This window comes from Danio rerio, chromosome 4, assembly GCF_049306965.1.
Source record: "Danio rerio strain Tuebingen ecotype United States chromosome 4, GRCz12tu, whole genome shotgun sequence".
Lineage (NCBI taxonomy): Eukaryota > Metazoa > Chordata > Actinopteri > Cypriniformes > Danionidae > Danio > Danio rerio.
Window position 1 is genome coordinate 68,673,732 of NC_133179.1, and position 26,225 is coordinate 68,699,956.

At 38.6% G+C, this 26,225-nt stretch overlaps 2 protein-coding genes across 2 annotated transcripts in view; one reads left to right on the plus strand and one right to left on the minus strand.

The window, feature by feature from the left end:
* The window catches only part of LOC137491476 (tripartite motif-containing protein 16-like), a 157,370-nt gene that overhangs the window by 100,682 nt on the left and 30,463 nt on the right, over positions 1-26,225 (plus strand). The window lies entirely within an intron of this gene.
* The window catches only part of LOC137491252 (NACHT, LRR and PYD domains-containing protein 3-like), a 41,845-nt gene that overhangs the window by 13,560 nt on the left and 2,060 nt on the right, over positions 1-26,225 (minus strand). The window contains exons 2-7 of the mRNA XM_068220410.2: positions 25,150-25,261; positions 24,738-24,845; positions 20,964-21,071; positions 19,223-19,307; positions 16,690-16,885; positions 14,436-16,206 (exon numbers count right to left, since the gene is read on the minus strand). Coding sequence (XP_068076511.2) covers positions 14,436-16,206; positions 16,690-16,885; positions 19,223-19,307; positions 20,964-21,071; positions 24,738-24,845; positions 25,150-25,193 — 2,312 coding nt within the window. The 5' untranslated portion in view covers positions 25,194-25,261. The remainder of the gene's footprint in view (positions 1-14,435; positions 16,207-16,689; positions 16,886-19,222; positions 19,308-20,963; positions 21,072-24,737; positions 24,846-25,149; positions 25,262-26,225) is intronic.

The window sequence follows — 26,225 nt, forward strand, 5'->3', positions numbered from 1 at the left end:
ATATAATGAAGAGGGATGCATGGTGGTTTAGTGGAAACACTTTTTTCCTCATAACAAGAAGGTCGCTGGTTTGAGTCCTAGCTCCAGTTTCCCAGTTTCTGACCATAGTGTATGAGTGTGTATGTGTATGAGTGTGTGTCTGTGTCAGTGAGTACACTTAAATGAGTATCAATAATTTGATTTTAGTGCAATTAAGACAATACTCTGTATAAGACACACACAGCTGTTTGACACTCTCTGCATCTACAGAGTCAGTGCAAACCAAAGACACCTGCATCGTGCAATGCTAAGTTTTTTTTCTTTCATTCAGCATGCGGTATGAACTTCCATTAAAACTACACTCTTCCAGCAGTTCATAGCTGCATCCAATATCTCGTTTGTCACAGGGGGCATGCATGAAAACTTACAGAATGAAAGTGAAAGAGCCAAACTGCAGTTAAAGTTGACAAAAAAAGGAAACAACCGAAATTACATGAAACTGGAGGAAATGCGGATAGCGCCGTGATGCGATGACATTAATCAAATTAAGTGCTGTAACATGTAAAACGGGATCATAAAAGGAACATTCAAAAAGCAGCTCATCTAAACACCTAAATCTTACTATTGTCTTAATTGAATCAAGGCAAATAATTCCATTACTAATGTCCATGTAAACGTAGTCAGTGTTACCTGATAATTATCAGCATAGAGAAGGTCAAAATAGACAGAATGGAGAAAACAACATCAGCGTGATCATTCCACTCTTACCAGAAAGGAGATTTAAAGTACGGAATCACTTTATTTTCGATAATAGACAATGGAGTTTACTTTCATATTTGCTGATTCTTAAAAGATAGTTGTTGTTGGAGACTTCCGGTTGCGGGCGTGAATGGAGTAGTCGCGCTTGTCTCGAGGTCCCTGTGGACTTCTTTTTTTTCTTCAATTCCTTAATCCTCCACCACTTTATTTATTTGTTTACCACTTAGTGCTTGACTGTGAACATGTTTAACGCTTAAAAAGTCTAAAAATGGCATTGAAGTCCGGCAAATATGGGAAAAAAGACCCTCCTAAAGACGATGGTACCGCAGCGCACGCGGAGTTTAACATGGCGGCCTTAACTAGCCTTCTGGAAGAACATAGAGAGGCCCTGTCTACTGAGTTTAAAGCCGCCTTGATATCTTTGGAAGCGAAACTGGACTCAGTTCAAACAGCGGTGCTGGATCAAGGTACGCGAATATCTTCGCTAGAATCGAATGCCGACCTTCTCAGTGAGCGAATTATCTCGCTAGAAGCGACCTGTTCTGAGCTAACTGAGAGCTATGCTAAACTAAAAGCTAAAACGGCAGACTTGGAGGGTCGAAGTCGGCGCAATAATATCAGAATTATCGGAGTGCCAGAATCCGTCGAGGGCCCTCGACCATCTGTGTTTTTCTCGCAGTTTCTTGTGGATGTTATGGGCGAACAAATCCTGTCATCCCCACCGGAGATCGACAGGGCGCATCGCGCTCTTGTGGCCAAACCGAAGCAAGGAGGAAAACCAAGGGCTGTGATAGTTCGGCTTCACCGCTATCAGATTAAAGAGGCTGTGATGCGAGAGGCTCGGAAACGAAGGGGATCGCTACAATATCAGGACAAACCGATCGCTATCTACGATGACTACAGCCCTGAGGTTGTGGAGCAACGCGCACAATATCGCGGAGTTATGACAGAACTTTACAATCTGGGTTTCAAACCATCCCTCCTCTTCCCGGCGAGACTGAGAATTACGACAAAAGCCGGTGAGCAAAAGTGGCTCCCCTCGGTTGAAGAGGCCAAGAACTTTCTAGGATCTCACCGTAATGCTTCGTAGAGGACATTACCGTTATACGCTTTTAAATAGTTTTACCTGATTGCGTTTTTATAAGGTGGAAAAGTTATGCCACTGTTCTAATAATAAAAGATGTCATGTTCTTTAAGGAGGACTTTCTGAAACACAGGGTTGAGTTTATATAAGGTAAGGAGAGATAAAGGAAGAGTGTAAATTGCATGGGGGATTTTTGAACGTTGTATTATGTTAATAACAACGTGTCTATGGGGTTGGCTTGATCTAGTGGGAGGGTTGGAGTTCGTTACGGGATGGTGCCATGATAATTTCATATTTTTATATGTAGCCTTTTCTATACTAAGTGTTTATATGTGGGTCTTTAGTTTTAATTTAGTTATTTATTTTTCCTTCTTTTATTTTTATTTTCTTTATTTCCACAATTCATTTACAGCCCACTTTTTTGGTAACTATGGGTAGGGAGTTGAGATTAATAAGCTGGAATGTCAAGGGCCTAAATAACATAGTGAAAAGAAATAAAGTTCTTGCACATCTCCGATTGCACAAAGCAGAGATTGCTTTTCTGCAAGAGACTCATTTGCATAATAGGAATCATCCTTATCTTAATCAGAAATGGAATGGGCAGTTTTTTCATTCATCATTTCAAGCTAAGGCGAGAGGTGTGGCAATTTTGATTGACAAGAACGTGCCTTTTACCCCAAACAACATAATAGCAGATAAAAACGGACGTTACATTATTGTTACAGGCACTTTATGTAAAAAGAATTTAATTCTAGCAAATTTTTATGCCCCAAATTTTGATGATATCACTTTTTTTAAACATGCCCTTTCACTCCTTCCAGATCTTAATTCTCATTCTCTTATTCTTGGGGGTGATTTTAATTGCTGTTTGGACGCAAGCTTGGACCGCTCTTCTTCTAAATTAGGTGCTCCCAGTAGATCTTCTAAATACTTGAATAATAATTTTCTTTCCGATATTTGGCGTTTTCTAAACCCACAAAAAAGAGAATACTCCTTTTTTTCAAATGTTCATCATTCTTATTCTCGAATTGACTATTTTGTTTTGGACAATGCTCTGATCTCTGATGTTTGTTACTGTGCATACCAAAGTATTATTATTTCAGATCACGCCCCCCTTGTTCTTGATTTAAAGTTTTCAAACTTGCCCTCTCTAAGGAGGAGCTGGCAGCTTAATACCTCACTTTTAGCAGATGATGATTTTGTTGGATTTATTTCTGACCAAATCTCCTTCTTTTTGAGTGTTAATATTTCCCCAGATGTTTCTAATATAATAGTTTGGGATGCTCTTAAAGCATATATCAGAGGCCAAATCATTTCATATAATGCCACCAAGAAGAGAAAGTTGAAAGAAAAACAAATATCCTTAGCTGATGAAATTTTTCGATTAGATACACAATACGCAAGTTCACCTACCTCGGATGTATATGAGAGACGCTGTAAACTGAAGGCTGAGTTGGATTTACTGTCAACTGGTGAGATAGAGTCCCTTCTGAGAAGAACTAGAAGCGTGTTTTATGAGAGCGGGGAAAAATCTGGAAAGTTATTAGCCAACCAACTGCGTGGGTTCAAGGCAAAGCAAATTATTAGTGGTATCCGTCTAAATAATGGTGAGATTACAACTGACCAAAACATCATTAACGATAAATTTAGGGACTTTTATTCTACTTTATATACTACTGAATCCCCTTCACGAGCAGATATTACAAACTTTTTTGATCAAATACAGGTTCCCACCTTACCCCCTGACATTAGCAAATCTTTGGAGGAACCTGTTTCACAGGAGGAGTTGATAGCTGCTATTTCCGTCATGCAATCTGGAAAATCACCAGGGGCCTCATGTATCAACGCTGCGTACGCACAAAAACTTTGCGTACGCCAGGTTTCACGCTCAGAATCGCTCACGTTTGGATTTACTAACAATGAACTGAACGTGGTAATTGGCGCAGGTTCACGGCAGCTTTCTGGCAGGCGTACGCACATTTTTTGTGCGTGTCTGTTTTATTTCCATTGGCGACTCCTAGAGGCAGTTGTGTTAAATTCTTCTCTACAAAGTGTCTGATCCTTGCAATGGCAGCTGTATGAGACGGGTTCATATAGTAGGTATGTAAGATTTCCATACCATACAGTTGACCAGCTAAACATTAAAGCACAATTTGCAGCGGTCGCCTGTTTTCCCAATGTAATCTGAGCTATCTACTGCACGCACATTGCTATAAAGACACTATCTGAAGATAAATTTGCATGCGTGAATCAGAAACATTTCCATTCAATAAATGTGCAAATAAAATATGATGCACAAACTTAATAATGATTCCTACTTGTCTTTCTCGTGATAAATAGTGGGCAAAATCTGATATGTAGCGGGAAAAAAAAAGAAGAAAGAGTTCATAAGACGCTGGATTCGAACCGAGATTGTGCTCGAACATGTCAGTACATGATCATATGCTTCTTATGAGGTGCGCCACTGAGCCTGGTAAGGGTACTGCAACAGTTTACAGATATAAACCACACTATTTCTTTTTCAAATGCACTCAGTGCGATGTTCAGACCCAACTGTGTTAACCGTATCAGCTAAACTCTCCCACTCTATTTTTTTCTTTTGTTGTTAATTCCGGAGAACAAACTTGCAAATAACACCGCTTTTCTCCGTTCTACCTCCGAAAGCAGCACCTCCAATTCACATTCTGTTCAAAGTTTCTCTTTTTGTTTGATTTTGCCTTTGCTTTTTCGTTGGGTTTTTCCATTAGCATAGTCATTAGCATATTCATACGGGGGAGGAGGCAGGGAGGGGTTTTGCGCTCGTGCATGTTGCGCTCAGTTTCACGTTCATTCGGATGTACAAAAGAATATGCGTGAGATTCGGCGTACGCAGTGTTTCATACATCTGAAATTTTTTCTGCGTACGCACATTTACAGCTTTGTGCGTACGCAATGTTTTAGTAAGATTTCCAAGCAAGTCTTCGTACATGAGGCCCCAGGTCCTGATGGTTTTCCGTCAGAATTCTACAAAAAATTTTCTAAGCAGCTCACTCCTTTTTTACAGTTGTTTTTTCAGACTCCTTCAAGTCAGGGGCTCTCCCTCCTACTTTAAGTCAGGCATGTATTTCCTTGCTGCTTAAAAAGGATAAGGACCCTTTGGACTGTACATCCTATAGACCCATATCTTTACTTAATTGCGACGTTAAAATTCTAGCAAAAGTGATTGCCTCAAGGTTGGAGAATGTCCTCCCTAGCATAATCTCTCCTGATCAGACAGGCTTTATTAAAAACCGCCATTCATTTTTTAATATTCGCCGCTTGCTTAATATAATTTACTCTCAGCACCACTCTATTCCAGAATGTGTAGTTTCTCTAGATGCTGAGAAAGCATTCGATAGAGTAGAGTGGGATTACCTTTTTCTAGCTTTAGAAAAATTTGGATTTGGCCCTAACTTTCTCTCATGGATTAAATTACTATATAATACACCTTCTGCTGTAGTCTTAACTAATGGGTTGCAGTCCCGTTCATTCAATCTGCAGCGTGGAACCAGGCAGGGTTGCCCATTAAGTCCATTATTATTTGCTCTTGCCATCGAGCCACTGGCAATCGCTCTACGTGAATGTCAGCAAATTGCCGGGATTACACGAAGGGATACCATGCACAAGGTAACATTATATGCAGACGATTTACTGCTTTACATATCTAATTCACAGATTTCCCTGCCCCCGGCTCTAACTTTGCTAGAGAACTTTGGTAGGCTCTCAGGCTATAAGCTTAATTTACAAAAGAGTGAACTTTTCCCAATAAACATGGTAGATAAGCAGTTGCAGTACTCTAATTTGCCTCTGAAGATAATTAAAAATAAATTTACTTATCTTGGTGTTTGTATTACCCGCCAGTATAAACAGCTGTTTAAACATAATTTTGGTGTGCTCTTGGAGCGAACTAAGAAAGATCTCTCTAAGTGGTCGCCTTTAAAGTTATCACTTATAGGGCACATTAATTCTATTAAGATGACGGTCCTTCCAAAATTTCTGTATCTTTTTCAAAGTCTCCCTCTTTTTATTCCTTTATCTTTTTTTAAATCTTTAGATTCAGTCATCTCTAATTTCATTTGGAATGGCAAACATCCTAGGTTGAAGAAAGCACACCTTCAAAAGGCCAGGTGTGAGGGTGGGATGTCTTTGCCCAACTTTAAGTTTTATTATTGGGCAGCGAATATGCGTAATACACTGTATTGGTGGCAATATCATTTGCAGCCTAATAAACCATCCTGGGTAGATATGGAGATGCATGCTCATAATCAAATTTCTCTTCCGGCTCTACTTGCGGCCAAGCGGCAATTGATTTCTTACAATTTTACAGACTGCCCAGTGGTGAAACATTCACTAAGGATCTGGATTCAGTTTAGGAGGTCATTTGGTTTTGATAGCTTTTCTCTTCTCAGCCCTATAGCTCGAAATCCTTTTTTTCCCCCTTCAATGCAAGACAGTTCTTTCAGAAGTTGGTACGATAAGGGAATAGTATGCTTTAAAGACCTATTCATAGACAAAGTGTTTGCATCTTTTGATCAGTTGATATCACATTACGGGTTGATTAAGTCTGATTTTTTCAGAGTCCTACAAATAAGAGATTATGTTAGATCCCTCATACCGGAATTTCCTGTTTTGCTCCCTGGAAACCATTTAGATTATTTTCTTTCTTGTAATATACTAGCTAAAGGCTCAATTTCTATGTTGTATAATCTACTTCTGAACCAATCATCTACCCTAACAGATAACATTAAGAGTGCTTGGGAAGAGGATCTTTGTGGTTCAATTTCGAATGATCTATGGAACGATATTCTTAAAAAAATTCACTCATCATCAATGTGTGCCCGACACTCCCTTATTCAATTTAAAGTAGTGCACAGAGCTTATATCTCTAAGACTAAATTAGCCCAAATGTTTCCAGGTACCAGTCCTTTGTGCAATAGATGTAATTGTGCTGAAGGCACTTTATTTCATATGTTCTGGACTTGCCCCAACTTAGAGCATTTCTGGAAGTTAATATTTGACACGTTATCTGTGATTCTTCAGCACAAGCTGGATCCAGATCCACAGGTGGCACTGTTTGGGGTTACTTCAGAGGATATACAGTTGCCTTCTTCAAAATGTAAAATCATTTCATTTTCGACTTTATTGGCACGTAGGGCTATTTTGCTAAAATGGAAGGATTCTCATCCTCCCACTCATGCTCAGTGGATTAGAGAAATGTCTTGTCTTCATTTAGAAAAAATCAGGTTTTCATTAAGAGGGTCGGAGGGAACATTTTTTAAGGTGTGGCAACCTTTTATTGATTTTGTGGAAAATCTCAAATAATTTGATTTTACATATGGTCTGTATGGTTATATGTTAGCTGAATAAATGCTTTTTCCTTTTTTTAATTTTTTAATTTTTAATTTTTTTTTTATGTTTTTATTAATTTTTCTTGTGTGTTTTTTTATTTATTTATTTATTGTTATTATGGTTATAATAATTATTATTTATTTGTATTTGTATTTAAACCTACATGTACAATTGTTTATTTGCTAATTTTTGGCTAATGTGAGCGCTATCCCGCTGTTGGATTGGTATGGGTTTGGGGTTTGTATTGTTGTTCTTTCATATTTGAAAAACTGAAACTCAATAAAAAATATTGAAACAAAAAAAAGATAGTTGTTGTGTTGTTTAATGTTCAGTCCTATTACTACTGTTTGTGACCACTAGGTGTCAGGAGAGGTGTGTGTAAGGGAGAGGGAGAGAAGAGAAATAAAAGTGAAGTAGTGTGGAGCTAAGCAGAGTTGTCCGGCTGATATTCATTTACAAATCTATACTAAATACCACATTTTTGGCGACGAGGATGGCAGCACTTAGTTTACCTACACCTCCTATGTTTTTAACATGCCTGGGCCAGCCCCCAGTTCCGATTCATACGTGGAAGAAGATGTTTGAAAACTATCTGGTTGCAATCGATGCTACAGGAGATCGGTGGCCAGAAGAGAGGAAGCGTGCTGTCTTACTACAGTGCTTGGGAGCCGAGGGTTTAAGAGTTTTCTATACGTTACCCAATACAGGTCAGAATCTAACTGATGCTTTTAAAGCCCTTGAAGAACACTTTCAGCCGATTACAAACATCGTCGTGGAACGACACAAATTCAGACAACGTGCACAGCGGCCGGATGAATCCGTGAAGGACTATGTTGTTGCTTTACGTGAGCTAAGTACATACTGTAACTTCAGCGATCGCACGGATGGAATGATCTGAGATCAACTGGTAGAGAAAGCATTCTCTCCACGTATTCGGGAACGGCTTTTATTACAGCCGCAGTTAACATTGACGGATGCAATGTTATTAGCGGGTCAAAGAGAGACCGCCGTGGAGCACGCACAAACATTAGATGCGGCCCCTGTGCACGAAATAAAATCTGCTCAGCATGGCAGGACACCACAGCGTCTAAAATTCCGGGGGAAACATGTGAGTAAAAAACAATCACAAACTACTGCACAGGTTAATCGAGCTTGTTTCCGCTGTGGGTCTACTTCCCATCTGGCTAATGCTCCAAATTGTCCAGCTGCTAAAGTCCCCGTGTAATAAATGTGAAAAATTAGGACATTTTGCAAGAGTTTGCCGCTCTGAGAAAAGTCCAATTACTTGATGCTCCAGAGATGGAGGTCCCTGAAATTGTGCATGTACTTGAAGTGGAAGGGAAGTCACTCTGTGATAAAATAAAATGCACTGTAAACATTGAAACAGACGAACTAGGCCCAGTGCCGATTGAGCTCACCGTCAACACTGGCTCGGCTGTCTCTATTTTTCCTCATCACCTTTATAAACAACATTTCAGCTCTTCACTGTTACGACGCCCACAACTGAAATTGGTGACATACTCAAAAGCAGCACTGCCTGTACTTGGATGTCTATCGGTGCAGGTGCATTATGGTAATGCTGTATCAAGCACTAGCATCTATGTTGTGGGGAAAGGCACCCCTATACTGGGTATGGACTTAGTTTCTGGCTTAAATATTCACACTGCGGGGAATGAATTGGTTCCACCCACTCCTACTACTACAGTGAAACAAATAAAGACAACAACAAAAGAGGGCATTGGCTGTGCTATAGGCTTTGTACACCAGGTGAAAATAAAAGACTCAGTAAAGCCTGTACAACAAAAACTTTGCAGACTCCCCTTATCAGTGAGAAATGCAGTTTCTCAAGAGCTTTGCCGCTTACAACCTGAAGGCATTATTGAACGGGTGGATGCTTCCCTGTGGGTGTCCCCTATTGTGGTGACTACGAAAAAAAATGGAGAAATTCGCTTATGTGTGGACCTGCGGGAGCCCAACAGAGCAATAATAATTGACAGCCAACCACTCCCACACATGGAGGATTTATTTACTGAGTTAAGGGGAGCCACCATATTTTCAAGCATTGATTTAAACAATGCACACCTCCAAGTGACACTTCACGAGGACAGCAGAGATCTGACGGCTTTCATAACTCATGAAGGATTGTTCAGATTCCGTCGGGTCCCATATGGACTGGCCTCAGCACCAGCCGCTTTTCAAAAAATAAGGGTTACAATATTGAAAGGCCTTCAAGGAGTTCAGAATTATCTAGATGATGTCATTGTGTATGGACGCACACCAGCCGAACATGATCACAACCTATAGGCTGTGTTAATGGCATTACAACGTGCAGGACTCACACTAAATCATAATAAATGCAAGTTCAGCTGCACAAGCCTTCCTTACTTAGGAAATACTATCACGGCACAAGGCCTGCTACCCAACGATTGTCATATCCAGGCTATTTTGCAAGCACCAACCCCCACGGATGCAGCCAAAGTACGTTCATTTCTTGGACTGACATCCTGGTATTCATGGTTTGTGCCAAACTACTCCTCAAAGGTAGAGCCTATGAGGGCGTGCTTAAGAAACATGGATCCTTCAGTTGGACTGAGAGTGCTCAGAGGAGCTTTGAGAAATTAAAGGAGCTCATTGTTAACAGCACGGCCCTTGCGATTTTTGACCCAGTTTTGCATACACTGGTAACCTGTGACGCCTCAGATTATGGATTAGGGGCTCTGAGCGTACTATTGCATTCGCCTCTCGCACACTCTCAACAGCTGAGAGGAAGTACTTCATTGTGGAGAAAGAGGCACTGGCCTGCGTGTGGGCCGTGGAACGGTGGCGAACATTTTTATGGGGCCGATGGTTCACACTTAGAATGGATCATCAAGCTTTAACTACCTTGCTTGCAACTAAGGGTATGGGTCATGCTGGAATGTGCATTGCAAGATGGTCTGCCCGTCTTCTTTGCTTGAACTATGAGGTGTCCTACAAGCCGGGTTCTGAGAACGTCACAGCAGACTGTCTCTCACGCCTGCCTTTACCTACCTGTGAGGACACTAACTCTACTATCAAACCTGACATGGTAGCATTTATTTCTGCTGAACCTCGTGCTTTTTCATTGGAAGGGTTCTCCAAGGAATGCGCTGCATGTCCAGAATTGTCAGCATTGCGACTGCCTCTACTTACAGGATGGCCTAACAGCAAGAAAAACCTTCAACCTGAGCTGGCACCATATTTTCACATCAGGGATGAACTGGCTGCACAAGACAGCTTGGTCTTTAGAGGTTCGTACCGCTTGGTGGTGCCTATAGCGATGCGTGGGTCCCTAATTAACTTGGCTCATCAGGGCCACCAGGGTATTGTTAGAACAGAACAGAGGCTCCGTGACTTGTACTGGTGGCCTGGCATGGATAATTCAGTTCAGTCTGCTATTGCATAATGTCAGATTTGCCAAGCTCATGACAAGAGTGCGAAAACGCATACACCTCCTCTCCAGCCTGTACCATTTCCAGTCGCACCCTGGCTAAAGGTTGGATTGGACATTGTAGGACCATTTTAGTTAGGAACCTGGGATTGCAGGTATGCACTCACATTAGTTGACTACTACAGTAAGTGGCCAGAGATAGCTTTCACCAGTAATGTCACTACTACCACTGTAATTGAATATCTCACCACAACATTCAGCCGGTTTGGTAACCCGGTGGAAATAGTGACTGATAATGGTGTGCAATTTACATCTCTGGTTTTTGCAGAGTTTCTGACAAACAGGAATATCCAGCATGTGCGTACTTCCCTGTACTTTCCACAAGCTAATGGTGCTGTGGAGCGTATAAACCGTGTCCTGAAGGATTGGGTTCAAACAGCAAGCTTGGAAGGAAAGCCATGGAAAAAGGCAGTGAGGGACTTCTTGTTGCACTATCGTACTACACCTCATGCCACCACAGGCGTTGCTCCTAGTGAACTCTTGCTGGGACGCAAACTTAGAACGAACTTGGACATTCTGCCCACTAGGCCTCCTGCTTGTACCGACGCTACGGTGCGAGCTCATGTTCAGGCGCGACAAGCTCGAGTCAAAATATATACTGACAAAAAACGGGCTGCACAACCATCTGCCTTACAACCAGGTGACAAAGTGCGTGTGAGGATACCCACTCATGTAAAAAAGAGCAGGGGGAAATTCAGTTCACCACGTATGGTGTTGGGAAAAAAAAGCCAAGACACATATATTCTGGATGATGGAAAAGTCTGGAACGCTGTTCACCTGTCACCATGTCCTGTGCAAAGCAACTCTAATAATGAATCTACGGGACCCTCTAAATCAGTTGTTGCACTTGAAAACCAGAAACATCCTCGAACCAGACGGCCACCAGTTTGGCACAAAGACTTTGTAACATGAACAATTTACGCATGCACATTCCTCACTATAGCAATGCTATATCAGTGTTATAAAGTTGCAAGCCTTAAGGGGTTACATGTTGAATAGTAATTCTACATTGGTTTTTGTTTTCTTATTACATGCACAGTGGAGTTATGCTTAAGTTTGTATCGTTGCTGAAATAATAATTATTATTATTATACGCATATTGGTTAAGTCTAACCTCACAACTGATAAATTGGTGAATTCAGTTGGTAGAGTGGTTGTTAAACACCTTCCCTAGTGCTAATTTAAAAAAGGGGGAAAATGTTGTGTTGTTTAATGTTCAGTCCTATTACTACTGTTTGTGACCACTAGGTGTCAGGAGAGGTGTGTGTAAGGGAGAGGGAGAGAAGAGAAATAAAAGTGAAGTAGTGTGGAGCTAAGCAGAGTTGTCCGGCTGATATTTATTTACAAATCTATACTAAATACCACAATAGTTCTCCCAAAGATTTACTCACCTTCAAGTGGTTCCAAGCCTATATGATATTTTTAATCACATTTAACAGAAAATAGTCTTTTTATGACAGCTGAAAACCATCAGCCATTGACCTACATGGTAGGCATCTTCTTTTATGTTCAACAGGAGAAACAAAGTTTTAGAAAGGTTTATAACCATTTAAGATTTAGTGAAATTTAGTAAATTTACTTTTTGGGTAAACTATCCCTTCTCTGGTCAGGTATGCATCTCTAAGTCTTTGATTTATCTTTGAGTAATGGATGTTGTTTTGTTACAGTCTCATTTCTGAATTGGCTTCCTGATGATTTTATTATGTAATTAGCATAATACTATTTTACCTGACAAATAAAATGTTAAGTTTTAAATCATTCTAAATTCTATATCTATATATATATAATTCTTAATCTATATCCAGGGCCCGGTTTTTCAAAATGTTTAATCCGGATAAAATTGATCTGGATTTAGTAATCCTGTTTTTGCGATCCGTAATCACGTAATCCAGCTTACTTTTTGAGCCAGTTTTTCAAAGAAACATTGGATTGGATCATTCTGATCCAGATAGGAACTTTTCAGGATCACTAAATCTGGATAACCAGTGCTCAATCACAATGTAGGTGGATAGATAGGCCTATGTAAAGAGCAACAAGTAGAATAGCCAGTGTGGGGTAAATATAACTTTATTTTTATTTGAAATGAAAACTAACAAAATTTGATAAATAATAAAATAATTATAATAATAAATAATAAAAGCAAGTAAAACAGCACCCCATCCTCTTTCAGCAGTCCGCTTATCTGAGATCTACAACACTGTACATTGAGGATATTTATAATAAGTTTCAAACATAGATGTATTGAATAAAAAAAAGACAATGTTGAAACCTCCACAATAATGTCAGACTTCCTCATCTGATGTGGAGGGAGCAGCTTGTCTGACCGTATTCTTTAGGAGGCAGATCTCAAATGTGGTCTTGGTTTGCTGCAGTTTGGTCAGAGTCAGTTGTTCCTTTGCCAGATGAAGCTGAACTTCAGCCCAGTCTCTTTTTACAATTGTTAAAAGTGATTTCAAAAATCACGCATTGCAATTAATTTGCATTTTTTGTTTTGTTATTCTGTAATCATGGATCACTAATAAATAGTCTAAACACAAAATATTTTCCATTGTGATGAATATATATATATATATATATATATATATATATATATATATATATATATATATATATATATATAGATATAGATATATCAATTAGTAACAGAATAAAATGTATTGTTTTTGGTCAATTTTGACAGCTGTTTGGGGGATTATTTCATGAGGCCAAACTCTTTCTATTTTGCTGTAGGCCTATACTGAAAGGCTAAATACGTTAAAGCTTATAATTACTATAGCCTGACAGATGAACAATTAAAATAATACTTGTGAATAAATAGTATATCTCGTAAGATACTGCATTATCCAAATATAGTTTTATTTAATAATTTTTTTATTAAGTTTTCATTACATTTTGGGCATGAAATCCACGCTAAATCCACCCTTCTGATGGGATCAGTTTAATCCAGGTTTTTTGGATCAAAGGGATCCAACTCCTACAAAAAAGGTCTGAAAAACCCAAACTAAAGGTTTGATCCGGATCAAAACCAAGATTGGATTATGTGATCTAATCCGATTATGTAATCCGTTTTTTCTTTTGAAAAACCCATTTTCAAGATTTGATCCAATCCCTTATCCAAAATCCTAGTGGATTACTTTTGAAAAACCGGGCCCAGTAGATTAAGTGGAGTCTGCACTACCTTTATGATTCAACATGATTACACTTTTGATTCTAAAGACACATTTGACTGTACGGAGCAGTTTTGACACGACAGCATGGAGATCTTTAATCATAAAATCGCTGAAATTAGAAAGTTGTCTGGAAGTGGCTAAATCAACTACTCTTTTTAGGATGAGTGAGCAGTTTGCAACCAGACTATTAAAGTATTAGCTAACCCTACATCCTCTGACTAACTTTAGAGTGTCGACATACTGTCCATGAGAAGACACGCAAACCCGGGTGTGAAAGTCTGAGCGACGTTTGGTCCCTAATGAACGTATAACTGAAGAGTATGGGAACAGATATAAATCAAAACTCTAAATTGAGTCATAAATGATGAATTTGATTCATTTTTACATATTGAAATACCGTTTAAATTTGACAGTCATTTAAAATTGGAGTCAGATTAAATTAGGAGCTAAAAAACGAATATAAATAAATTCTAATAAATAACACAATTTTTTTTTCAGAAGCACTAAAAAAGGCTTATTTGCATTTAACCTTCGACCATGCTGTTAGTTTCATCATTGGGCTAATAGATGGACTTCTACAGATGAAAGCAAAAGGACTTTGACTTACAGAGCTCTTTTGGAGGTTTTGATGACTGCTGATAGTCTGATGAGGCACTCATCTGATCTCTGGAATTTCTGAAGCTCAAACTCCTCCAGCTCCTCCTCTGAGGTCAACAACACAAAGACCAGAGCAGACCACTGTGCAGGTGAAAGGCGAGCAGATGACAGACTTCCTCTACTGAGGTGAGACTGAATCTCTTTCAGCAGAGTTTGGTCGTTCAGTTCATTCAGACAGTAGAACAGATTGATGGATCTCTCTGGAGACAGATTCCCTTCAAGTTTCTGCTTGATGTAGGCAATTATTTCCTCTTTGCTCTGGTCTCTGTCATCCTGCTGTGTCAACAGGCCTCGTAAGAGTTGTCGATTGGACTGGAGTGACAGACCGAGAAGGAAGCGAAGGTAAAGGTCCAGATGTCCATTCTCACTTTCCAGAGCCTTGTCCACTGCAGTCTTCAGCAAATCAATCATACATTTATTTTTGCTTTTCTGTCTAAAAATAAATCCACGCTTCCTCTCACTGTCCAGATGTTGATAAAGGGCTGCAATGAACTCCTGAATGCTCAAGTGAAGAAAGCAGTACATGGTATGAAGAACAAATCCTGTCTCCTTAAATATCTGGGTACACATGCCTGAGTACACCGATGCCTCATAGACGTCAATGCCACAGTCTTTCAGATCGCTCTCATAGAAGATCACATTGTTTCTTTCCAGCTGCTGGAAGGCCAGTTTCCCCAGTGAAAGGATGAGCTTTGGATCCCAGGAGACATCTGCTGTGTTTTCTCCATCATACTTTCTTCTGCTCTGCTGGATCTGAAAGTGGAGAAAGTGTGTGTACATCTGTGTCAGAGTCTTGGGAGATTCCTGCAGTGTTTCAGCATGAGCCCTGTGTTTCAGTTTCAGTATGTTCTGGAGAACAGTGGCTGAAATCCAGCAGAAGACTGGGATGTGGCACATAATAAAGAGACTCTTTGACTGTTTAATGTGATCAATGATTTCTCTGGCCTGATTCTGATCTGTGAGTCTCTTTCTGAAGTACTCCTCCTTTTGGGCATCATTGAATCCTCGTATCTCTGTCAGCCGGTCGATACAGTCATCAGGAATCTTACTGGCAGCTGCTGGTCTGCTGGTGATCCAGATGAGAGCAGAAGGAAGCAGATTTCCCTTGATGAGGTTCGTCAGGAGAACATCCAGAGAGACTGCTGAAGATACATCACCACACGTCTCATTACCAGCAAAGTTCAGAGGAAGACGACATTCATCCAATCCATCAAGGATGAACAGGACTTTGAATCGTGTGCTTCTTGTAAGGTCCAGTACTTCAGTCTCTGGGAAAAACTGAGTTATGAGGTCTTTTAAACTTTGTCTTTCTTTCTCCTTTAAGTTCATCTCTCTGAATGGAAGAGGAAATATGAAGCTGATGTCTTGATTTTCTTTCCCTTCAGCCCAATCCAGAACAAACTTTTGCACAGAGACTGATTTCCCGATACCAGCAACTCCTTTTGTCAGGACAGTTCTGATCTGCTCGTCTTGTTCAGCTGCTTCAAACAAATGTTTGCATTCAACCTGTATCTCTAGTGACTGATGACGTCTGGAAGCAGCTTCAATCTGTCTGATCTCATGTTCAGTGTTGACCTGTTCACTCGCACCCTGAGTGATATAGAGATCTGTGTAGATGGTATTCAGAAGTGTGGAGTCTCCTTGCTGAGCAATTACTTCAAACACACTTTGATATTTCTTCTTCAGGCTACATTTAAGCTGATTAATGAAGAACAGCTCATCTAAACACAGGAGCAAAGAAACAGAGAGATTTAGTCTTGAACTATTTGTAAGTGTCAGTCTGACAGATCGCCATGAGTAGGGCCAGACAGAACTTACAGACTATTTTTTCCTATTTCTGAGGAAAATTGTGTAGTATCATAACTAAAAACATAATATATGAAAAAAACCTTTTAACTTATAAAATAATTATATTTAATGTTAACAATACAAATCCAATTAGATCCACTTAATTGGTAAACAAAGCTCAAGACTCTTATGTAACAGATCTACTAAAGAACAGAAAACATGACACTTTAAACTGCACTGTAAATAAATCATATGAACATTTTCATATCAATCAACAATATTACTGAAATTAATTAAGTAACCTAATGAATATAAATTTACATACAAAATAAAAAGTAAATAAATAGACTTGATGATGGACTTAACATCTGTGGAAATCTGCAGGTTTCGTGTGGGTCTAGCCATGAGTCTCTTACCCTGGAGATTATCAGCAGCTTGATCTTGCTTCATCTCTCTCAGGAAGAAGAGTGTGAGATCAAGAGCTGCTTCTGTGATAATGCATCTGTTCTCATTAAACTCCTTTACGAACTCTTCTCTGTTTTCTTCTTGTAAGATTTTCTTAAAATTCTCCAGTTCGTTCTTCAGAAATCGGATCATTTTACTCTCAAGATTCTATGAGTGAAGAAAAGAGAAGAACAATATTTAAGCAAAATATTAATTCACACACAGTTGTTCATACACAACCTAGTCAAGAAATGAAAATACATTAAAAAACAGTATACTATGAGTCTGTTAAATGCTTGATTCTGATTAGCTGCTGAACATTCAAAGGTTATTTTCAGATAAACACACAGTTAAAGTACATCCAAGCAGGTTTTGAGCACATTACACATAAGGGAGTCACACACCAGATGCCCCACTCAGTGCTGTGACACAGCACAAACAGCTGGAAGTATCACACACCAGACGCACAAATTCACATTAAAATAAAACTATTCAGAGGGTGCAATCGAAATATTAATTGTCCTGAGTCAGAGCTAGGCACCCTAATAGAAATCTGTGTGTGGCCGTGCTGTGCTTTGTGGTCCCGAGAGGCGCATCCGGTGTGTGAGCCCCTTTACCCATCACTACTGCTGAATGATTTCAGATATTTCACAGCTACAAAAGACAAAAATCACATCAAAACACATCACATTCTTTGAGTAAAATGTTTAAGAGACTAGTCCTACACACAAAGTAGTCCTGTTTTAACCAAGCCATCTGTGTTTAGACGTCTATTACACTGATATATGGAGAAATTGACTCTGGTCTGTTGATTTATTAGTGAGTAATGCACACCAGATATATGATGTCAATCTCCATAAAAAGAGCTGAAATACTCATTTTGATCATGTTAATGGGACAAACACAGATGTGAACAGTAAAGGTTTTTATCACTTTTAGTTGTGTACATTCATGATTACAACTAAGTGAAGTTTATTCATAAACTAATTTCGAGAGGATCACGTGCTTATGATTTATCACGGCCAGTCTCGCATTTGCTAATCACTAATCTTCCAATCATATGAGCCCTAAGCCACTATAAATAGCCTCAGTTTTCAGTTCACTTTATCTTCGTTTGGAAGAAACCCCCCTCCTCCCCTATTCTCCTTTACCTGTGATTGGGCGGCACGGCGGTCCAGTGGTAAGCACTGCGAGCCACACAGCAAGAATACTGCCGGCCCTAGTTCCATAGGACAGGTGGGTGTTTCTGTGGGGAGTTTGTATGTCCTCCCCGTGTCCGCGTGGGTTTTCCCCGGGTTCTCCGGTTTCCTTCCACCATCCAAAGGCATTCAACATACATAACAATCAAGCTTGTCTAATCCCTTACGTTCCCTTAGCTACAGCAGCAGGGGAGTTCTGAGATCCACCGAGCTCGGGCTCCCTTCTCGCTCTGCCAACGGGAGGAAGCCCCGGGCTCGAGGAGCCCTTGAGCTCGGGGCTCTCTCCCGGGACAGTATGCCAAATAAGCTTTGTAAATCATCAGCTAAGTGTGAACTCTTGAAACTACAAGTTATTGTAAAATGAGTGAAACTGACAGGGAGTCGTTCCTCTTTCTGTGTCTTCTGTCAACATGACTGGCAAACATGTCAGAGAAAACAGCTGAATCTTCAGGAGCAAACTCATTTAGAAAACAAAAGCTCTTTATTTTAGAAATCTGTATGAAGAGTGCAAAGCAGAACTCTCATCAGCGGGCTAATCACATGACGATTATTTTAAGAGTGTTTTGTGACCATCCTGAAATTACAGAGTGTGTTTCTATTGGGGACTAATTCATCATCTCCTCCCGTCTGTTTCTACTGTGCTGTTTGTCATCTCCAGTCTGCATTTCACAAATGTGTTAAATAAGACCCTACCTCACGCCTCCAGTGCACACAGTAATGCTTAAGGGGAGCGTAATATTAAAATAATTAATATGGGTGATATTTAAAAAATTTTACATCGTCGTCAAAATTATTCCAATATTATCGCTAATATTGGATGCATCACTCTGCCCTACACATAAATAATGTACATTCATTATTATATATCATGTAAACTATCTCATTGTTAACAATAATATTCCCTCAACCATCACCATTTTAAAGCACAGTTCTGTATGGCTCAAAATAAGCTGCTGCATGAATGAATGAGATGATGAAGAATGATGAAGATCTGCTTATGCTTTAATGTGTCCTTTCTGCAAGTGATTTACTATTCTTTCCAAAGTCAATCCCTGCAGATAATGTGATATGAAGATACGGTATGCATGTCTAGTGCATCATCTTTGATGAAGCAGAAACATTAAATTATTCCAGAAAGACATAATAATAATAATAATAATAATAATAATAATAATTATTATTATTATTATTATTATTATTATTATTATTATTACATAAACAAATAAAAGCAAAACAAGTTGTGATAACTAGAAAGCAGCTTTTTGCTATTTCACTTATTTTATGACTCAAAATGAGTTTTTCCTACCTGGAAGATCGACTGGAGATTGTCTGTGAAGCTCTTGTGTCTCCTGTGAGTCTCGTCTCCTGAATCTGCTGACTCATATTCAACACTGTTAACAGATAAAACTACTGTAATAACACATTTACAGGCAAACACATACAGATATTCAGTCATTCAATCATTTTCCTTCTGTTTAGTTTCTTATTTATCAGGAGTTGCCACAGCAGAATGAACCACCAACTATTCCAACAAATGTTTTACACAGCGAATGCCCTTCAAACACCCATACACACTCATTCACACACACTCATACACTAATGCCAATGTAGTTGATCAATTTCCCTATAGATCATGTGTTTGGACTTGTGGGGGAAACCAGAGCACCCAGAGGAAATCCACGCCAACACAGGGAGAACATACAAACTCCACACACAAACACTAACTGATTCTGCCAGGACTTGAACCAGTGAGCTGCTTGCTGTGAGGCAACAGTGCTGACCACTAAGCTACTGTGCTGCCCCCAAATACAGACATATATCTTGCAAACACTGAAAATAAACAACATTCTGTAGAGCCACTGCTGCATCACGTATTAAATCTAGATAAGAAATCACACACTAAACACACGTCACTATTGAGTTCAGCAACTGAAAGACTTCAGAAAGTAGCTGTAGACAGAAATATATTGATTTTACAGTTTATTATTACAAAAAACTTTTAAGTTTAGCAATAGCTATGATTATTTTTCAAATCTGTATTCAGACACATTTATTGAACAGTTTTGGCTGTAAACATCTTTTATATTCCACAAGTGAGGAAACGATGATGAAGAACTTGAATTGAAGTGAATAATCGATATTCACAGCGACTATTTTGCTTGAGAAAGTTAAATTATTTCCATATCGATAAACAGATGATGAATCTATTTTATCACGCCTTTCTTGAATCTGTTTTATCCTTTGCTCTGGTGTCATGGTTTGGAAATCTTTCTGTCAAGAATAAAAATTCACTAAATCAAATAGTTAAGTGGTCCAGTAAGCTGACCGGGGTGTCACTAGCCAATCTAGAAGCTGTGTACACTAGGCAGCTAAAGAGAATTACAAATTCAATTTTAAATGACACTGCTCATCCCCTACATTCAGAGTTTCAGCTCCTTCCCTCTGGTCGTAGGTTTCTAGTATTAAGCTGTAAAACGAAACGTTACAAAAATAGTTTTATACCAGCAGCCATTAGACATTTAAATAAGACTTAAGCAGAGATGTTTCAGTGACCTGTATATTTTAAATCATTTTAAATATTTACTTGGGGGAGGGGGGTGGACACTTAAAGTGATTATTTATTTATTCTTTATGTTTATGTTTTTATGTCCTAATGCGCATTTGTTGTTGTTACTGTGTGAGTTGCTTTGTGTGGCACTGTTGTAAGATGAGGACTATTGACTGCAAATCAAATCTACCTTCGGGTATAAATAAAGTAACCTAACCTAATATATATATATATATATATATATATATATATATATATATATATATATATATATATATATATATATATATATATATATGCGCATTAAATTGACATGGAAATATAAAATGATGATTTACTGAAAATAGTCACAGGATTAGAAACTAAATCTGCCACCAGAAGTCTGTAAATGTCTTAATGAGCCACTAATGTCATTCAGGAAGGGCTCTCTCTATTGGATTGTTCAAATAAGATGTTCAAAATAGTTAATGTGTGAGCAATAATGTAAAACACTGAATACCTTTCAGCAGATGATGGTGTTTCCTCTCTGAAGTCTGGAGGATAATCTTCTTTTGACCGGTCACTCTTCAGAGACACAGAGCTGGACACACATGATCCTGATCTCACACTGAACACACAAACACACCAGAAGAAAAGGAGCGTCAAAACCTGCTGCAGTCTCTCTTATGAACACTAGAGGACACAGTGTTTTATCTTCCTGGACTTCATTTCCCATCAGCCCTTGTGCTCCTGATTGTCTCTTTGTAACACAATTAGCTCATAGGGAATTATGAATAATTAATTATTTGCTAGTGCTATAACTTTATTCCTCAATTGTATTGCCTCTTCTTAGAGCAGCTGAATGTGTGTTAGATTAGTTTAAGTGTTCAGTGGACTTAATGAAGCATTACTTGTGTCACACTTCAAACTGTTCATTATTTGCTCACAACTGGAGTCTCTGAACTTGCGGAATACTCTAACTAGTGTTGTATTGTAAGGTTGTGTTCATTTTTTGGATGTCTGAAAGAATAATAGCGTAGACAGCTGGTGTTTATTTTATTTCTGTCTACAGTATGACAAGGAAAGGGAGAGGTTTTGATGTGATTTGTCCTTTTTCATTACATTCATATCAGACAGGGCTGGATTAACCAATGGGCATTATGGGCATAGACCTAGAGGCCCGTTTGCACTTGGGGCCCCTGCGAGGGGGGAAAATGCAGATTTTGCAGCGTCTATTTAGGATAAGTGTAAATAGCGCAGACCGTTGGAATAAGCTAGTTAAGCGATTTACAACCCATCACCGTTTGACTGACAGAGACATCATGACTGAAGAGCGCAGCAGACAGCAGCGTGAGTGGCGTAGCTCGTAAAGCAATTGGCGACATAATTTGATGTGATCGATCATAAACCTTGTTCAAATCCATTTTCCCCCCACTACATATCAGATTTTGTCTACTCTTCATCATGAAGAAATAGGAATCATTAGTAAGTGTGTGTATTATGGAGGACTCAGATTCACAGAACTGGATTGAAGAGGTGTTATAGCCAAATCAGATGCATTATAAGTTTGTAGAAGTTTTACTTTTAAAAATACCCTTAAATATATATATATATATATATATATATATATATATATATATATATATATATATATATATATATATATTTTTTTTTTTTTTTTTTTTTTTAATACTGCTTCTGTGAACTTAAACAAGTATATTTAAATCCATTAATTTTCATTAGTTGTATTGGTATTTTATTTTTTAAAGTGTGTTTTAAATGTGTTAAATGATTTACAGAACAATTATTTCTAGTCTACAAAGATTTTACCTAATTTTATTTTAAACATGGAAAAAACTGTACAAAAGCACGCACATCCCTCTTAACTGGGTGCTCAGCCAAAAAACAGCAAAAAGTGCAAATTAAATGTTGATCAAAGGCGGCAACACCAAGGCTCCAAAAATACATATTTATTAAATTAAAAAGGCTGACACAAAGCAAGTAACGTTTAGAGCCACACGGCTGATGAAGAGCTTTGATGTTGCTGCCTTTGATTAACATTTAATTGTAAACATGTGGGCAATACATTATAGATGAATTTATTTTTTAAAAATATTGTATTAATCAAGTTTTTTATTCAACTATAGGGGTGCGGGTCTAGGTAGGGGGCCAACAAGACATTGGGCTCTATTTTGACAGTCCATGCACAAAACGGAAAGCGCAGGGCGCAAACGCTTTCAGGGCGTGTCAGAATCCATATTTGCTAATTTACAAACGGGAAAATCCACTTTGCGCCGTGATGCATGGTCTAAAAAGGTTGACTTTATTTTCTTAATGAGTTATAGGTGTGTTTTGAGAATAAACCAATCAGAGTCTCATCTCCCATTCCCTTTAAGAGCCAGCTGCATCGTGCCATAAGCGCATTTGCTATTTACAGGACGTAAAGTAAGTCTAAGTGGAAAAACTGAGCATTTCACAAGCAAACAGTTAACAGTTTTTTAACAGAAAACTGTTAAACAGAGCATCTACTGCGTGAGAATGAGAGATTAATGATCTACTTTCACTTTCGCTCTCATGCATAAGGAAACCTTTACACACAGACATCAATTAGCCTATAAATAATTAATTCAGTTTGTTAAGCGCAAAGATTTGTTTCAAAACTATTTCTAAATTCAGTTCTAATTTCCAGCAAAAGAAAAAATGATCAATAATAACGAAGTGTGCTCAAAAACCTAAGTTATATCCTAAAACACATGCTGTGCCCCATTTGGTCTAAAACCTGACAGGTGGGCAAATCTAAGCTTGTTTTAAATAAAACAAATATTGCACAGGATCGAATGCTGGACAAATTTGTTAGTATAATGAACCACGATAGCCATCCCCTTTTTGATACAGTCCAAGCGTGTGCAAGCTCTTTTAGTAAAAGATTAATTCAACCCCGGTGCTACAGAGAAAGATACAGGAAGTCTTTTTTTACCAACAGTGATCAGATTGTATAACCAAAGTCATACCAGATGAATTGTGCTGAACTTCAATTAGATATTAGATATGTACAAGTGTTTACTCGTTGTTTTTGGAACCAAGGTGTGCAGTATGAAATGTAATCTTATTATTGTTTTTATATGTATGTAAATTATTTATCTATTTTTAGTATGGAGAGCTCTGCTGTGACGTGAATTTCCCTCCGGGGATTAATAAAGTCAAACTAAACTAAACTAAAATATAAATATGGATATAATAAATAATACTGGTAATAATAATAACAATATACAAAAGCAAATTGTTATGAATGAACTGAAAAAGCCTCCTGAGATGAAGAAAGCATGAAGGCAGTGATTTTTCATATTTATGTAGGCCAGAGAATATGTTTTGTAATATTTTAATCCTTTATATTTATATCCTATATATATTCTTATTATATCCTATATATATCCTTAACATGCAAACAAGTATTGCATCGCGCCATGCGCCACATTGCACCGAGAGTATGATAGGGCCCATTGTGTCCAGGAGCCTCTGAATTCTTAATCCGGGCCTGATATCAGGCTATATTAAACAGGTCTGAAACAGGTCTAATAATAGCTGGAAACGTGGCTAACGGGGAGTTTGGTGTAAGATCACTTTCATTAGGCTAACACACCCAATATTGAACATTAATCATTAACACTTTAAAAAGAGCCACAGAAAATAATAATAGTGTACATGTGTATATGTCAGACAGTTAAGAGTGTGATAGTGAAATGACAACAGCTTTCATTCTGTATGATTAGCTCATCTGTATGAGAATGTTTCATTGATCACACATGAACATGGTCATGGATTGATGTTTACGCTCATATCTGCGCTCGTTTCTACATTGCATTAATAAATTAGGCATCTCTGTCTCTCTGTTCTGGGGATTATAGTTTTGCCATGTCTGCCATCTTGTTCCTTGGATTATTCTAAGTCTGCTCTGATCTTCACCTTATCTTTGGGATTTTTATTGAATAGATGCTGAACATCAATCCTCTGGCGTGTGTTACTAATAACTTTATATGACAAAGAGGATATTTCACTACCAGAGTGTTTTCAGATGCATTATCTAAAGTCATAGACAGCAGATAAATGTGTAATGGTCAGATATTTGTCCTTATCAGGAGTATAGATGAAGACATTCAAAAGAGTCTGAAAATGATATAACACTGCTCTTGTGTTTCTTATCTATCGAGCCTTTAAAGTGTTGTGTAAATATAATAAAATGTTTTAACAAATCCTAAAAGTCCATAATTGAGCAGTAATGTACAACACAACATACCTTTGTGCAGATGATGGTGTTTCCTCACTGAAGTTTGGTGGATGACCTTCTTTAGAGCAGTCACTCTTCAGAGACACAGAGCTGGACACACATGATCCTGATCTCACACTGAACACACAAACACACCAGAGGAACAAACTGCAGGACAAACTTCAGTCTCCTTTACAAGAGTTTATCAGACAGATTTGTTCAGTTTAATTCAGCACTAATAGTTGACTGAAGGTCTGTCTGATCAGGTCACCAGATGGAGCTGTCTGTTATCTAGAATGATCTAAACACATTTGCTGAAGCTGTAAACTGAAGCTTTGTCCATCATTTGATCAGGCAATAGCAACACAAATAAGTGCATTGTTGTCGGTCTTTGTTCTTCAGAGAAAGTGTTGAAATAATGGTGTAAAAACAGAGTCAATACCTGTGTTTCTCTGAGAGAGAGTCCTTTACTCGCTCCTCTGTCATACTGCAGCTAAAACACCAATGCAGACATTAGCAGAGCTTTGAGGAAACAATCAGCCGCTGACCATCACCTGGAGATGACAATATACTGAGAGGAAGAACAGCATACTTTATAGCAATCAATGCTCACTTCACTAACAAAACCGCACTGAAACAGACCTGATGTATATATATATATATATATATATATATATATATATATATATATACACACACGCAGGGCTTGACATTAACTGTTTTCATCACCAGCCACTTTAGCTAGTAGATCTCCAACATTACTGGCCATTCACCATGTTCACTAGCCATGATTTTGTTGTAGGATAATATATTTTATATGCATAAATCTGACTTTAACATGCTAAAATGACTTGATCTAGATTTTGTGTGATGTCCACATGCATTTCACTGTTTTCTGTGTTGTGTATGACCTTGCTTGATGTGTGTGAGCAAATGGGTTGTAGTGTAGCACCAGGCCCGGATTGGCTTATAGGGAGAATTCCCGGTGGGCCGGTATGTTTTTTGGCCGTGAGGGCCGGTGTCTCTAGCTGCTTGCACTCTCAGCAGTCACACTTTTTGTTAATTTGTTTATTTATTTGAGCACAGCCTCACTCTTTTTATTCATTATTTTGCTGCAGCTCTGCTCTTTTTCTTTATTTTCTCGCAGCCCCATGGGGAAAATGCAGCCTGCAGGTTAATGACGTGACATCATTCCACCCCAAACAGCGCCACCTCAGTGAAAGACTTTGAATAATTATTATTAATGAATATTACACCTGCTCAATGAAGATCTGCTGGTTCACTAGATTACAGTGTTTCTCCATTGGTTTGACTCTTTTCTTGAAACAGAAATGACATTCTCAAAACTCTAAGGTCATTTGGCAAAACACTACAGCTCACTTACAAAAGCTCATATCTTTCCCCGAACGTTTCACTCGTGTGTCAAAACTACATGATCTTCTCATTTAAACAGTCAGTGCCCCCAAAACGCTTCATCCCTTCAGCTTTGTGTGAGCACCGCAAGTCAAAATGTTCAGA